Source organism: Brachionichthys hirsutus, chromosome 9 (assembly GCF_040956055.1).
Source record: "Brachionichthys hirsutus isolate HB-005 chromosome 9, CSIRO-AGI_Bhir_v1, whole genome shotgun sequence".
Classification (NCBI taxonomy): domain Eukaryota; kingdom Metazoa; phylum Chordata; class Actinopteri; order Lophiiformes; family Brachionichthyidae; genus Brachionichthys; species Brachionichthys hirsutus.
The window spans coordinates 1,042,776-1,059,247 of record NC_090905.1 but is presented as its reverse complement, the minus strand read 5'-3'; the positions used below and the strand labels follow the sequence as shown (position 1 = coordinate 1,059,247).

General features: G+C 46.4%; 1 protein-coding gene across 1 annotated transcript in view; it reads left to right on the top strand.

Annotated features, from left to right (window-relative positions):
• The window catches only part of szt2 (SZT2 subunit of KICSTOR complex), an 89,748-nt gene that overhangs the window by 24,392 nt on the left and 48,884 nt on the right, over positions 1 to 16,472 (top strand). Inside the window, exons 28-44 of the mRNA XM_068743952.1 lie at positions 615 to 885; positions 2,922 to 2,924; positions 2,988 to 3,150; positions 3,281 to 3,373; positions 3,534 to 3,600; positions 4,941 to 5,231; positions 5,308 to 5,443; positions 5,965 to 6,081; positions 6,159 to 6,228; positions 6,524 to 6,709; positions 7,173 to 7,364; positions 7,856 to 8,087; positions 9,572 to 9,646; positions 9,790 to 9,928; positions 13,981 to 14,116; positions 14,619 to 14,739; positions 14,874 to 15,026. Of these exons, the coding sequence (XP_068600053.1) occupies positions 615 to 885; positions 2,922 to 2,924; positions 2,988 to 3,150; positions 3,281 to 3,373; positions 3,534 to 3,600; positions 4,941 to 5,231; positions 5,308 to 5,443; positions 5,965 to 6,081; positions 6,159 to 6,228; positions 6,524 to 6,709; positions 7,173 to 7,364; positions 7,856 to 8,087; positions 9,572 to 9,646; positions 9,790 to 9,928; positions 13,981 to 14,116; positions 14,619 to 14,739; positions 14,874 to 15,026 (2,445 nt within the window). The remainder of the gene's footprint in view (positions 1 to 614; positions 886 to 2,921; positions 2,925 to 2,987; positions 3,151 to 3,280; positions 3,374 to 3,533; positions 3,601 to 4,940; positions 5,232 to 5,307; positions 5,444 to 5,964; positions 6,082 to 6,158; positions 6,229 to 6,523; positions 6,710 to 7,172; positions 7,365 to 7,855; positions 8,088 to 9,571; positions 9,647 to 9,789; positions 9,929 to 13,980; positions 14,117 to 14,618; positions 14,740 to 14,873; positions 15,027 to 16,472) is intronic.

The window sequence follows — 16,472 nt, the reverse complement described above, 5'->3', positions numbered from 1 at the left end:
CAAACCCAGGCCTTCATGCTCGGCTTTGTGAAAAACAGTGACAAACAGGAAGTAGAAAACAAGCCCTGATTCAAAGCGATCAGCGTTGGCGTGAGCGCTCTATTCTTTTCAGAGTTTGTTCGGATTTGAATGCATTTATCTTCAACTCTCAGTAGCGTCGGTAGACGTGTACCGACCGGTCAGGACACGTCACATTTGGATTTGATCTGAGCGATGAATTGATGTGATCCAAGTCCAGCCTGAACATTCAGATTTAGCTAAGAAGTGAATCAAAGGCTGGCATCACCGATGGTAGTACGTTGTTGAACTGCAGAGGCCAGAGAACAGAGCCTTGTGGAACTCCGGCTTTTTCATGTACTTTGAGGTGTGGAAGTACATTTGTTTAAATAACAAAACAGTCTGTTAAATAAAAGTCTAACCGGTTTACCTTTCAAACACAATTTTCTTCACTTGTTCCAAGTTTATTTGGGTGACTTGTGTCAAAATACAGTAGCTTGTTTTTATTGGCAAGTTCTGCTGGTGCATGACAAAGAACTGAGCGGTTCTGTTTTTGTGTAACTTGCATGACGCGGTTAAACCCCCATCAGTCATTGCTTTACCCATGTGCTGCTCAGGTGTGTACCGCAGCCTGCAGCAGTCCTGCAACATCAGCTCCCAGGATGTTCTGATGGCCATGGACTTCTGTGAAGAATCCCTGCAGGAAATTGAAGTCACATCTTTCCTTTATACCCTTTGTGGACACATCAGAGTCTTCAGGGAGCATGGCGAGGCTCCAGAGTGGGTTAGGAGACATCGGGAGCCTTTCAGGTGCTCGCCAACATTTATGGTTGGGGAGGCTGAAGAGGACCAACCAGACTACAGGACTGTCATGCCTGTTTCCTCCAGGTATTCCTATGACCATGCTGTTCTCTGTCTATTTCACCTTGCCTACTCGGGACCATTCTGTCTTTAACATGTTTATAATAGAGCTCAGGGCACTCAAAATACATGCCAAATGTTGAAAATCAGATTTCTCTCTTTTTTGGAAATTGCATTTTGAATGATGTCGACAAACATTTTTCAGAAAACAATGGCCAGTGTCAGTCATGGTGAGGGTCAGGTCTGTGGAAGCCTGTACAGGTGGTCCTCACTTACACAGTATTACCTTAACATGCGAGTATATTTCGTTCCTGGACCGAGCTCGTAACTCAAATCAATGTTTCCCATAAAAATAACTGAAAACAATGTGTCCATTCCGGTCGTCTAAAAGCACTCAAATCAACGCTGATAACAATGGAAAAAACATTTTAATGCACACACAATGATATAATACATGATATACAGTATTACTGTAGTATAAAATGTGGTTTTATTATGAGTGTCGCCTGCTAGACTATAGCGCAGGGGAAAGTGACACTTTGTGCAGTAATTGGTTGTTTTATTGTTTGTTTTGACCAGAAGAAAAATAAATAATACCATTTCGTGTACAAGAATATGTCCAAAAGAAGACACCAAATGCCATGTTCACAAGAAATAACAAATAATTATTTATTGCTCGAAAAGGAGTGGGAAGAAGATAATTTATGAAATCCCACCCCCATTACAACTAAGATTTTATATACAATATAATTCTTACAGGTACTCGTACATAAATGTAGACACAGTAGTTCTGTCTCTGGAAGGCTTTGTGTTCTTGATAGCATCCTGCTGTTTGAGGATTGTACATATCATCGATGTACTCCGCTTGTAGTGGCGTGTCCCATCACTTACGGACACCACGGTCCTGCTGATGGATAATTTCATGCTTCATCTCCATCATCATCATCGTCTTTTCTTCTCAATCTGGAAGTTGCTCTTATCTCAAAGCACGCAGGCTGGCTCGTATCTCAGAACACTCACATGTCGCAGTATTGCTGTATATCCATGGTGTCGAGCAGCAACGGGGCGGTGTATATGAGAATTTACAGTAATCCATTGGCTCTGTGACCAATGAGCACCAAGAGGTGCAGGAAAATAAAAGTCTAGTCTAACGGGGAACGTATGCTGGAAGAGGTGAGGGAAAATAAAAGTCTAGTCTAACGGGGAACGTATGCTGGAAGAGGTGCAGGAAAATAAAAGTCTAGTCTAACGGGGAACGTATGCTGGAAGAGGTGCAGGAAAATAAAAGTCTAGTCTAACGGGGAACGTATGCTGGAAGAGGTGAGGGAAAATAAAAGTCTAGTCTAACGGGGAACGTATGCTGAAAGAGGTGCAGGAAAATAAAAGTCTAGTCTAACGGGGAACGTATGCTGGAAGAGGTGAGGGAAAATAAAAGTCTAGTCTAACAGGGAACGTATGCTGGAAGAGGTGCAGGAAAATAAAAGTCTAGTCTAACGGGGAACGTATGCTGTGAGGGAGAATGCACCGTCACACAAGATTGATCTTTGAGTTTGACCCGTTTTTGTTTACAGGTGTATAGTTTCGGCCTTTGAGGCACAAAGTGTTTATATTTATATTTTTTCACTGACTTTCTGCTTGAACTTTTGCACCAAATTTGCGGAAGGTGCAGAATTTTATAACACTTTTTGTTCAAAGTGTTGGGCACCAAAAGTAAATTGTTGGATGGGAATTAGTTTCCTCCAGCAAGGAGTTAATGAATTTGATTTAGCAGCATCACAGAAACCGGCTGGATGGACTCGTTGGCATCGAGTTCTAAGAGTGTAGTTTCCAAAATCATGTTTCAACATTTCTACGGTTGTCTTTTTACTATTTTCAATGACATAAGTTTAAGTGCTTTGCAGATTGCAGATGAACCATTTTTAAATTTAATCCGTTTCAGAAACGGCCTGTAATTGATCTGATCTGACCTAATCTCTTTGCATAGCCACTATGCAAAGACAATAAAGGCTTTCTATTCTATTCTATTCTAACCGATGACATATTGGACAAGTTGTCCTGTTGAGGAGGTAAAAAGGAAACGTGCGTCCAGGTTCTTCTGCGCTAACACAATAATCTGGTTGTGTTTGTAGTAGTCTTGAAATGGACGATGCCACTGAAGCTGAGTCCAGATTGTGCTCTGCTCCATTCCCTACGGTGGTTCCGGAGGATTCCAAGGTTTCAGATTTCCCGCTGACATTGCTTCAGTCACAGCCCAAGTGTGAAGTGTGTCCAGAGCTGCATAAAATGATACAGGTAAAACTAGCCCTTGTGTATATGTACGCACGCTTTAAAGTAATCCGTTGAATCCAGCGCTCTCTTCTCAGAAATGGGTCGTGTCCACTTGCATATTAAGATGTAGAATGTGATGTCACTCACTCCACAGGATAAATTCATGGACATTGTGTCTCAGCATTTCAAAGCTGTGCCCTCCAATCCGCACTATTTCTTCTACTGCCCTTCAGCATCCAAAAGTGAGGTGAGCTGCAGTTGTGTTTTTCTCTATCGACTCGTGCGCCGATAGAACGTCTGTTGTTCTCGACACAAATGAAGATCAGGCACTGACGAGCCGGTAGTCGTGCTCCTGTAATCAAACGGAGGTCGAACCCTTGAGCCAATGCAATGGTGTCTCTCTGTAGGAGGACTCGGAGGACGGTGAGGTGGGGGGAAGAGCGGGGGAAGACGCCGAGCCGGCTACCGAGGATGGTGAGGATCGGAGTCATGATTATTATTCTCTGAAATAATCTCCAATGAAGAATAAACTAGACAGCAGTGTGGAAAAGATCCACAAAGTGATCCTGATGCAAGAAGAGCAGAGCGAGAACACAAAGGCAATGATGAAAGCATGTTAGAGCAAGCAAGGAATTCTCTGAAAAATATATTCAGCTTCAAAAAGCACGGTGGAAGCTCGGTTCTCCAATAAAAACATGGAGTTTAAAATGCCTCAGAGGTCGAGCAGATTTTTGGAGTTGGGACACGAGAGGAGCCGAGGCGAACCGAAGACGGGCTAACGAAGGCGGAGTCTACCTGAGCAGGTTCAGTTAGAGTCGACCTGCCAGAGGAAAGAGACTGAAAAGGTCCCGCTTTGTTCTGTTCTCTTTAGCTCTTAGTCACGGATCCAAAGAAAGGCAGCACTAAAAAGGAAAGGAAAAGAGGAAAGTAGAGAACAACTGTTGAACTAAAGAAGAAATAATCACCGAATATGGAAACGGCGTCCGTGTCTGGGATCTGCTGCAGGACGGGATGGAGACATCAACGATTTAGACTTTACTATAGAAAACTGAGCTAAAGAGAAGGAATAAAACCCAGGAGGACAGTTACCCAGTCATTTAATGGAGGAGGACTCCCTTTAAAGGAATAGCCCCTCCCCCTTCCTTCTGTCCCTCCCCCTAAACGAGATGTAAATGATACAGAATTGTTAAATTCACTTTTATTACGCTTTTGTTTTTTGTACTATTTACACTTTTATGTGTTTTCTGTTGTTTAGACACACAGTTACACAGTTCTGTAGTGGTAAATTTTTCTTTTGTTGAGACAAAAATAGTATTTTTTAGATGTTTTTCCTACCTGAGAGTTTCGACTGCATTCTGCGTTTTTGTCTGAACAAAAGTAAAATGTATCGTTAAAGTTCAGAAGACAAAATGAAAATGATTTATCTAATATAATTATAAATGGGGATTTATCTGCTGCATAGAAACGGATTCATCCGGTTTACATTATTTATTATGGGAAATAGAGTTTTGGGTTTCAAACAGTATTACAGAACAAGTTGTGTTGGAGAACCGAGGATCATCCCAGGATTTTCAGCCTCGTCCTTTGTGTTCAGAGATTTCTTCAGATTATCTGAATGTTTTATGATTTTTGTGGCTGCAGACAATGGAATTGACAAATTTGTAAGAATTGTACAATTACAAATATTATTAATAAATTGTTGAACTACATTAAACAGAGAACAGGTCTCGCCAGATTGTGGGTTACATAGTACGCAAACGGCTACTTGTATTTGTTGACGGTGGCGATTTTCATTCCCTGCGTTGTGTGAATAGAAGCCGTGCCGGGCTGCTGCATCGCGATGGACAGTGACACGGACATAGTGCTCGAGTACGAGGGACGTCCGGGTGCTCGTTTCAGCGTGGACGGAGAAGACCTGTCCCTGTCGGACTCCAACACGGTCAATCAGGACCAGGACTCCTTCAGCATCCTGGAGGGAGACTCCCTGCTGGACCCCGAGGAGCCCCAGCTGGACATGCCACCGCTCTTTGTGCACGTCACATGCTCGATCAATATGAAGAGCTGCCACGGCTCCATGCCCGTACGAACGCTGCCGACCTGCCTGGGTGAGTGTCTCTTCGGGATTTGGTCGTTGTCCATCGGGACCCTTCCTTCAGCCTGTGGTCTTCCTTTTCATCGCAGGCGACATTCTTTCCTGTTTGGAGAATGCTGAGGCCTTGCAGTCTGTCGATCTGAGCGAGCTCTCGGTCACGTTGGACATATTCGTCCTCACTCTGCCTCTGGAGATCGAAGTCATGGCTGATTTCCATCATAACCGGCAAGTTACCTCAAAATACTTCATTCATTGGGTTTTCAGGAAAATAAAATCATCCTGAACGTGTTTAATTGTTTTCACGAGGCAGCGTAATCAGATGTTTTCAATCAATTCAGTTATTTAGAAGATCTGAAAGGCGTTTATACTCAAAGGAATTCTCTGTTCACACACACACACACACACACACACACACACAACTCGGAGTGATTCATTCAACTAACCCGGCGAAGCCCCACGCGGACACGGGGAGGAGAGAAAGGAATCGCACCCACAACCTAGCTGCGAGGTGACAGCGCTAACCACTGAGCCGCCCGGTTTTACTCTTGTATTTAATGTGGACATTTAAATGGTTCACCAGTTTTAGTGAGATGTCGTCTCCGAAAGCATTTCCAGTAGACGTGGGTTCGTGCTGGGTTCGCTGAGTTCTGATGGAGGCCACGCAGAACGCAGATTGAGGAGGGTTTTGGCACCTTTGCATTCAACAATGACCCGTGAGTGACGGCGGCCGCCCTTCCTTCACGCAGGTGCACCTCAGAGAGCAGCGCGTCCCTGAATCGCTCCCCGGGACAGCTGTCCTCCTGCCGCTCCGACGAGGAGCTGATGGCTGCGCTGGACAGTCTGAGGGGAATCGGCGTTGTCGGGTTGGTGTTTGTTCAACGCTCTTTTTGCACCTGTCCTCTTCTCCTGACGTCCGTATTGTCTTCTTCTTTTTTGTCAGATTAAGTGGCGATTCCTTGTCTAAACTTCCCGTCCCTCACAAGGTAGCCATTGTAGCTACGATGGATGAGGTGAGTCTCTAGTATCTCGCTTGATTATTGACCGATGTTTATGGAATCTGACACAGCCATGTAGGGGGGGGGGGAGGTCTCTGTCTTACCACCGGATTCATTACATTATGGATTCAAAAACCAGTTCAAAATAGCCCACGACTCCGGTTCACTTTTACGCTCCGTGGTTGGTGTGTAAACAGACATCACCGACGCCGGTTTGAGATCAGCTCTGCATTCATAGCAGCTTCTCTGAGTTGTGTTTGAAACGCTGAAGCTTGATGCGGCTCAGGATTCTGTGCTCTTTGTGCTTTAGATCCGCTGGCTGCTGGAAGACGAGATCGTCTCGACGCTGCGCCACTCGTGGGTCATCGGCGTAGCAACCCTGCAGAAAGTGGTCGATCATGTTCTGCGCTCCAGCGGGCGACCGAACTGTCTCTGTGAAGATGTCCCGCTGCAGTTCGTCTTTGGGCCCGAGCAGTCCCTGGAAAAGTTCCAAGAGGCAAAGACAGCCCTGCATGCGTGTACCCTCGACGTCAGCAAATGATTCCGTTAGCTCACTTAGCTGTTTCAAGCTAGCTTTACCATTAGTATTTAAATACTCCCTACACACCCGAGCCACGCTAAACGTCTTCCTTCACTGCGCTGGGTATATCCTGGGTGCAGGAACGTGCAGAGTGTCTCTCTCTTCTCTTTCACGCTGGTTTTACTGCCTTTGGAAAACCCATTTCTAATCCGTGTTTTGTGTAAAACATATTTGAGAAATATACAAACAGATTCTGATGACATACTTTGGAGGAACGAGATGGAAGAAATAATAGATTTTGTTGCTGATTGGTGAAGTTCAAGCTCTCTGAGGGGGTCGTCATTAGAAGATGTACATTATACTGGCTGCGGGTATTTTACTTCATTTAATCCCTTTACGTGTAGTTTTTACGCGTTTGCTTTGCTGTCTGGTCCTGCAGGAGTTTCGGCGAGTATCTTTCGCTGGCTTCGTGCTGAATGGACGAGAGGACAGCTTCTACTACATGTCTCTAAGCAGACAGCGCCCTCAGGAGAAGCTGTCTGAGACGGCAGCAGACCCCCCACAGCCCTCCCAGCGGGTGCAGAAGGTGGTGCTGGGCTGTGAAGCTGAGGTGAGGCACACAGCGCTGCATGCTGCGCCAGGCGCCGTCAGACTCGCCGTGCTGCAAGAAACATTTTGTTGTACCTGAAATCGCATCTGGATGCTTGTTAAAGAATTGGGATGTGAACCATTCTACTTGACCTCCAATTGGCTTGTGCTTGTTGCCTTGCTGGATTGCGATTGGTTAGGCTGAGCCATGAGGGGCCGTTGTAGTGGTATCACATCCCAGTAAGCCGTTCAGTGGTGAGGGTGTTGGGTCAAGCCCTCCCTGCACTAACCATCTCAGCCATCCAGCTGGAGACGGGGCGTCAGTGTCCAAGTGGCTGTGTGTGTGTGTGCGTGTGTGTGTGTGTGTGTGTGTGTGTGTGTGTGTGTGCGTGTGCGTGTGCGTGTGTGTGTGTGTGTGCGTGTGCGTGTGCGTGTGTGTGTGTGTGTGTGTGCGCGTGTGTGTGTGTGTGTGTGTGTGTGTGTGCGCTGCATGTCTTCATGAAACCTCTGCTCATTTCAACTGTCCAACTGCAGAGTGAAGACAAGATGTCCACCAGCACCAACGCTGACGGTCCCAGTGGTACAAATGCAGACGCCATTGAGCCAGTGAAGCAGGCGGATCGAGACACCGTGTCCCAGAGTCCGGCTGTCACAGCGGGGGGCCGAGGTCTGCCCGGCAGCACCCCGCTACAGCCGGACCCCTGCACAGAACCTGCCTCGCCATCCAGCGCCAGCCTGGCAGAGTCGCTGCAGGCCGCCTCCCACAGTGAGTCTCTGCCGAGGAAACCATTGAGACGCCCTCCAGTGGAAGACATTTCATTTTGACCCCATATTGTCCCATATCATGAAACACTCACTTTTTCCCATGTTTATACACTATTATGGAGGGTTTGGGTCCTTATCAACCCAAAAACAGAGAAATAATCCAATCAATCCTTCGTAGGATCCAAGCTCTAAGCCGGGGGCCGGGAACCTGTTAGGCTGAGAGAGCCATGAACACCACATATTTTTAAATGTAACTCCGTGAGAGACATAAAATATGTTTAAAACTAAATACAAGTAAATGTGTGCATTTATGTAATAACACCTTTAAAGTACAATAAGTCTCTGAATTATTTTTAATAACATTGTTACGCTGCTGCTAACCAATGATGGACATTTAACTTGTGGAAAAAGGGTAGAATATGTCTCCTTTAAATGAATCTGGTTTGTTGGTCAGACAAATAAGAATTTAAGAATGCTATCTCTGATAATAATGCCATTTTTCTAACTCAACTTTCTGCAGACAGCAAAGTACTGAAGTTATTTATTTAGCTATTTGGGGACTGTATTTGTTTATATTTGTGTCATCGCCATGGATACTACTTGAATTTTGGCTCTTTATTTCTAAAACACCAGATCATAATAAAAAGTTGTCTGAAGGCACTTTTCAGGCAGAGCAGCGAAAGACAGAACCCGACTTGTTTTACATGAGCAAGCACTTTGGAGACGGAGACAAGGAAAAACTTTAACAGGCAGAAACCTTGAGCAGAACCCAAGACTCATAGTGGGCGGACACCTGTCTTGACCAGAGAGAGAAGGAGAGACAGAAGCAGGAGCAGACACATTCCTGATATGTGGAGGAAGCTGCTGAGCAAACCACGGATTAGAGAGCTGCTAAACAGGAAATATGCATCCATCCGGGGATCGTCGCCGAGGCAGCAGTCTGAGCAGGGACTTCCAGACTTCCCTCCTCCTCCACCGGTCCAGTCTCCCCAGCTTGTCCTAGGTCTTTTCCGAGGCCTCCTCCCGGTGGGACATGCCTGGAACATTTCAGGGAGGCGTCCAGGGAGCATCTGAAACCGATGCCCCAGCCGGCTCAGCTGAGCCCTCTCGATGCGGTCCACGCTCAGCGCGTCACGTCCCCTTCATCGCTATTTGATCAATTAACTATACGCTTTGTAAAAAGGATATTCTTTAATCTACTCTTGAACATAGAGATGGTGTCTGTCTCACGGACCAATCAGGGAGCTGATTCCACCATAAAGGAGCTTGATACCTGAAAGCTCCGCCCCCCCGTCTGCTCTTGGAAATGTCTGGAACCACGGGCAGGCCTGCATTTTGGGACTGCAGAGGGTTTCTAGGCGCTACTCTCACTCTGAACATGTCCATGTCTGTTTTAGGAGAGGCAGGCGAACGGGTCTGAGTGAGACATCGATTTGAAAGTGTGATCCTGGTGATACTGAATCTAATCAAAGTGTCTTGTCTCAGGCTATGGCAAGCTGAGGCCAAGTCGAGTCCAGAGTGTTGTCTCCAGCCAGGGCAGTCTGGACTCCGACGTGCAGGGTACGTGTTGCATCAGGGCTCGGGGCTGTGGTGAGAGACGGCTCACGTCAGTCCCCGAGCTCTGGACCCTTTTTGAGATGTGTGAAGGTAACATCGACGATTGCCCCATCATGTTGCCCCTTCTTTGTCTTCCTCTGCTGAAGGTTACGACGGTGGCAGCAGTGACTCCGAGTGTGACAGTCCGTGTTTGGATGAACCGGAGCGTCAGGTGCCACTGATGCCTGACTTCTGGCTGATCGTTCAGATCCACCAGGACAGGGTGAAGGTCTACTCCCACTCCAGGTCAAATAAACGGCTTTGACTTCTCTTTTCTTAGATGAATCCATAATGACGTTAGCGAGGGCGGCGGGCTGACGCTCGATGTTCGGCACGGGGCCACAGATGTAGCGAGATCTTTGCTTAGAAACGTTTACTTCATTCTTCAAGTCAGTGACTCGGCATCAACAAAAATAAAGCGACAAGTTGCCCCTGCAGGGGGTCTAAAGAGCCTTGGGTTGCCGGCCCCCGCCACAGATGATTCTGCCTGTAGCCCATATAGAAATGTCCAGATGTCATTTCTGTCCATTCTCCAGTAGAGGGGGCGTCGACTTACGACCTATGCGACTCGCGACTCTGACTTTTCGACCGCACTCGTCTGTTGTTTGTTGTCTGACGAGGTGTTTTTGCGACGTACTGGAAAGCGAGCGAGAGAATCGAGTGTACGGCAGCTTCTGCGGTTTCGCCCACAATGTCTAGCAAATTGTCTCTTATTTCCCGGTATTCCCGGTATTTTCCGTATCATGACGCAGCACCATATACTTACAGTAGTTTAACATGGAGCGACTCACAACCACGTCGGTGAGCCTCTGCAGGGCGTCATTGCTTTCTGCTGCTAGGAGACCTCGTATCGCTGAAAGTGTTCCCTCGCCTGCCTTTCCATGCACACGACCTCGGTGTCCCACTTTGAAACCACATGACACGCATATTCTCATTCCGTTCAGTGCTTGTGTTTAGATTTGATGGTTTCTATTTTTTATTTTCTGTAATTCTTTGGAGCAACCTGGCATCAGAATTTCCTTCTGGATTACAAAAATTCTATTTTATCGAATCTTAAAGTCTTCTAGGAAGGCTTTCAACAAGGCTTACTGTCCGTGTGTTTATTTATGATGTTGGATGAGAAAACAACCATAATCTAATCTGAAGATCACATGAAGCTCTCTACGCACTGTTCTGGAGCTAATCTGAAGATCACATGAAGCTCTCTACGCACTGTTCTGGAGATAATCTGAAGATCACATGAAGCTCTCTACGCACTGTTCTGGAGCTAATCTGAAGATCACATGAAGCTCTCTACGCACTGTTCTGGAGATAATCTGAAGATCACATGAAGCTCGCTACTCACTGTTCTGGAGCTAATCTGAAGATCACATGAAGCTCTCTACGCACTGTTCTGCAGCTAATCTGAAGATCACATGAAGCTCTCTACGCACTGTTCTGGAGCTAATCTGAAGATCACATGAAGCTCTCTACGCACTGTTCTGGAGCTAATCTGAAGATCACATGAAGCTCTCTACGCACTGTTCTGGAGCTAATCTGAAGATCACATGAAGCTCTCTACGCACTGTTCTGGAGCTAATCTGAAGATCACATGAAGCTCTCTACGCACTGTTCTGGAGCTAATCTGAAGATCACAGGAAGCTCTCTACGCACTGTTCTGGAGCTAATCTGAAGATCACATGAAGCTCTCTACGCACTGTTCTGGAGCTAATCTGAAGATCACATGAAGCTCTCTACGCACTGTTCTGGAGCTAATCTGAAGATCACATGAAGCTCTCTACGCACTGTTCTGGAGCTAATCTGAAGATCACATGAAGCTCTCTACGCACTGTTCTGGAGCTAATCTGAAGATCACATGAAGCTCTCTACTCACTGTTCTGGAGCTAATCTGAAGATCACATGAAGCTCTCTACGCACTGTTCTGGAGCTAATCTGAAGATCACATGAAGCTCTCTACGCACTGTTCTGGAGCTAATCTGAAGATCACAGGAAGCTCTCTACGCACTGTTCTGGAGCTAATCTGAAGATCACATGAAGCTCTACGCACTGTTCTGGAGCTAATTTGAAGATCACATGAAGCTCTCTACGCACTGTTCTGGAGATAATCTGAAGATCACATGAAGCTCTCTATGCACTGTTCTGGAGATAATCTGAAGATCACATGAAGCTCTCTATGCACTGTTCTGGAGATAATCTGAAGATCACATGAAGCTCTCTACGCACTGTTCTGGAGCTAATCTGAAGATCACATGAAGCTCTCTACGCACTGTTCTGGAGCTAATCTGAAGATCACATGAAGCTCTCTATGCACTGTTCTGGAGATAATCTGAAGATCACATGAAGCTCTCTACGCACTGTTCTGGAGCTAATCTGAAGATCACATGAAGCTCTCTACGCACTGTTCTGTAATCTGACGATCACATGAAGCTCTCTACGCACTGTTCTGGAGATAATCTGAAGATCACATGAAGCTCTCTACGCACTGTTCTGGAGATAATCTGAAGATCACATGAAGCTCGCTACTCACTGTTCTGGAGCTAATCTGAAGATCACATGAAGCTCTCTACGCACTGTTCTGCAGCTAATCTGAAGATCACATGAAGCTCTCTACGCACTGTTCTGGAGCTAATCTGAAGATCACATGAAGCTCTCTACGCACTGTTCTGGAGCTAATCTGAAGATCACATGAAGCTCTCTACGCACTGTTCTGGAGCTAATCTGAAGATCACATGAAGCTCTCTACGCACTGTTCTGGAGCTAATCTGAAGATCACAGGAAGCTCTCTACGCACTGTTCTGGAGCTAATCTGAAGATCACATGAAGCTCTCTACGCACTGTTCTGGAGCTAATCTGAAGAACACATGAAGCTCTCTACGCACTGTTCTGGAGCTAATCTGAAGATCACATGAAGCTCTACGCACTGTTCTGGAGCTAATCTGAAGATCACATGAAGCTCTACGCACTGTTCTGGAGCTAATCTGAAGATCACATGAAGCTCTCTACGCACTGTTCTGCAGCTAATCTGAAGATCACATGAAGCTCTCTACGCACTGTTCTGGAGCTAATCTGAAGATCACATGAAGCTCTCTACGCACTGTTCTGGAGCTAATCTGAAGATCACATGAAGCTCTCTACGCACTGTTCTGGAGCTAATCTGAAGATCACATGAAGCTCTCTACGCACTGTTCTGGAGCTAATCTGAAGATCACATGAAGCTCTCTACGCACTGTTCTGGAGCTAATCTGACGATCACATGAAGCTCTCTACGCACTGTTCTGGAGCTAATCTGAAGATCACATGAAGCTCTCTACGCACTGTTCTGTAATCTGAAGATCACAGGAAGCTCTCTACGCACTGTTCTGGAGCTAATCTGAAGATCACATGAAGCTCTCTACGCACTGTTCTGGAGCTAATCTGAAGATCACATGAAGCTCTCTACGCACTGTTCTGTAATCTGAAGATCACAGGAAGCTCTCTACGCACTGTTCTGGAGATAATCTGAAGATCACATGAAGCTCTCTACGCACTGTTCTGGAGATAATCTGAAGATCACATGAAGCTCTCTACGCACTGTTCTGGGGCTAATCTGAAGATCACATGAAGCTCTCTACGCACTGTTCTGGGGCTAATCTGAAGATCACATGAAGCTCTCTACGCACTGTTCTGGAGCTAATCTGAAGATCACATGAAGCTCTCTACGCACTGTTCTGGAGCTAATCTGAAGATCACATGAAGCTCTACGCACTGTTCTGGAGCTAATCTGAAGATCAGCTTGGAGGTCTGTAGCGGTTGACTCTCCAGAAAGGTGCAGGTGTGCCTCAGCGTCCGCTGACCACCCTGTGAATTTACGTGGCCTTCCACTTTGTGGCTGAGTTGCTGCTCTTCCCAGTCGCTTCCACGTTGTTGCATTGCTACTCCCAGTTGATAGGGGAATATTGAGAAGCGAGGACATTTCCCACCTGGCCTTATTGCTCAGGTGGCATCACTGTACTATACTGGAATTCACTGAGCTCCTGAGAGCGACCCGTTCTATCACACATGATGGGAGATCTAGTCTGCAAACGTTTGCTGGTCTTTACACACCTGTGGCCGTGGAAGTTGTTGGAACTGAGCGAATACATTAAATGTTATTTTAAAGGGTGTTTTCTGTCTCACTGATAGTTTATGAAGGAAGCTGAAAGACAGTCGTTATGTTCAACTTGCACAGCAATTCTAAGAACAGGCTGTCAGACATGGTTAAGGCTGGTGATTGGAGCCAGCACATACAAAAGACAAGATCTTTCCGTCTGTTTTTACAGGTGCCTCAGACAAGGAAAAGGTTCCAGCACTGAGGAACTGGAGAAGAAGCACGAGGATCAGGAGCTGCCTGAATACTTACAGCTTCATCAAACGGTGGTCAGGAAGATAGGTGAAATCTGCAGAGTCGTTAATCAGGTAGCTGCTGCCAAAGGGGCATTGTGATTGTGTCCCTTCTACATTCATTAAAAGGGGCAGAGGGATGGAAAAGCCATGTACAGGTAGTCGTCAGCTTACGACCTGGAGACAGTTCGACTTTACGCCCGCACTGGTTTGTCTGCAGAAAAAGCAAGTAGAGGAGGCAAGCTGTCGCTGTTGCCAAGTTAATTTTTACTTACTTACTTTTTTAAGTTATCAGGAAATCAATCCATGAGATTTTGGTGACGATCCATCAAATGGATCCAGAACTTGTTCCATTGTGGGGTGGGATGACAAATGAAATGACAAAAAAATCAATAATGGCCTAAATCTCAATAAGATTTACCATCGTCTGTGTGGATTCATAAACCCATAATGGACTCTAATTATCATAATTTCATTTATCTATTGTTTTTTGTGAAACCCTTTTGTTGCGTGCTGCTTTTATGTGTGTGTGTGTGTGTGTGTGTGTGTGTGTGTGTGTGTGTGTGTGTGTGTGCAGCGGATGCTACTGCAGGTGCTCCATGACAGCCACATGTGTAACTCTCTGCTGGTGGCTGAGAGCGAGGAAGACATCTGGAAGAACGAGTCTCTCTACAGGCAGAGGCTGAACACCTCAGATGGTGAGTCAGAAGATGATGGAGGTAGTTTGAACTTTTTGGTTTAGGTATTCTGTGCATGATGGTGTAGGTGGAAGGATGCTTCTAACCGTTAACGCCGAGCTCATTCTTTTTGCTTTCTGCCCCCCACCACTCAGACTATAACACAGACGAGAGCTACCAGCCCAGAGATTACCTGGCTGCCACGATGCATTTCATCCCTGGACATTTTGCCTGTGACGTGGTGTGGAGGACGGTCATCCACATTCACCCGCGCCTCAAGATGGGACTCAACATCGGGGTATCCAGGGGTGAGTGGTCGATCTGAAGACATGGCTTTCATGAGTCATGCAAGGTAAATAATGGTCAGGCCTCGAACAGGCAATGCATTTATTTTACAGAGCTACTAATGATCGTGTAAGTCGGTAGCCTGGCGCTGTGACACATCTGGTACTTTCACCTTTTGATTTACAGAAGGAAAATTATATATCATGGCCAACAGATATAGTCATGAAAGTGTATAAATAATTAAATGTGAAACAAATATAGTGCATAATCAGAAGTGCGGTTAGCAGGAGCTAATGTAGCACAGCCAGTGTCTCCCTTTAGCCGGTCCCAAGCCCTGATAAATGCAGGGGGTTACAGCCAGAATTTAACATGTTTGCAGATGACATTGTGATCTGCAGGTAGAGGAGAATCTAGAGAAGTGGAGGTCTGCTCTAGAAAAGAGAGGAATGAAGGTGAGCAGGAGTAAAACAGAGTACATGTGTGTACATGAGAAGGTCCCAGGGGGGACAGTGAAGCTACAAGGAAGAGACGTAAAGAAGGGAGAGGACTTCAGGTACCTCGGGTCAACAGAGCAGAGTGATGGAGAGAATGTGGAAAGGAGTTGAAGAATCGTGTGCAGGCAGGCTGGAACGGGGGGAGGAAAGTATCAGGTGTGCTCTGTGATAGGACGAAGGGACAGGTCTACAAGACAGTGGTGAGGACAGCCATGATGGACGGCTCAGAGACAGTGGTGAGGACAGACATGATGGACGGCTTAGAGACGGTGGTGAGGACAGCCATGATGGACGGCTTAGAGACGGTGGTGAGGACAGCCATGATGGACGGCTCAGAGACAGTGGTGAGGACAGCCATGATGGACGGCTTAGAGACAGTGGTGAGGACAGCCATGATGGACGGCTTAGAGACAGTGGTGAGGACAGCCATGATGGACGGCTTAGAGACAGTGGTGAGGACAGCCATGATGGACGGCTTAGAGACAGTGGTGAGGACAGCCATGATGGACGGCTTAGAGACAGTGGTGAGGACAGCCATGATGGACGGCTTAGAGACAATGGTGAGGACAGACATGATGGACGGCTCAGAGACAATGGTGAGGACAGCCATGATGGACGGCTAAGAGACAGTGGTGAGGACAGACATGATGGACGGCTTAGAGACAGTGTCTCTGAGGAAGAGACAGGAGGCGGAGCTAGAAGTGGAGGAGATGAACATGCTGAGGTTCTCCTTGGTTGGACAGGGTTAGAAATGAGACAATAAGACGGACAGTGAAGGTTAGACGTTTTGGAGACTGTATATTGGGATAATTTATTCATATTGCATGCAGTTACACTCATTTTTTTTTATGGTGAGATGCAGTCGGTGTCATTGTGCCATGGATTCATGGAAACATGGTCTCGTGATGAAACGCCTCTGACTGACCCGGTCTTCATGTCTCACCTCGTCTATGTCTGAGACCAGGGGTCCCCAAA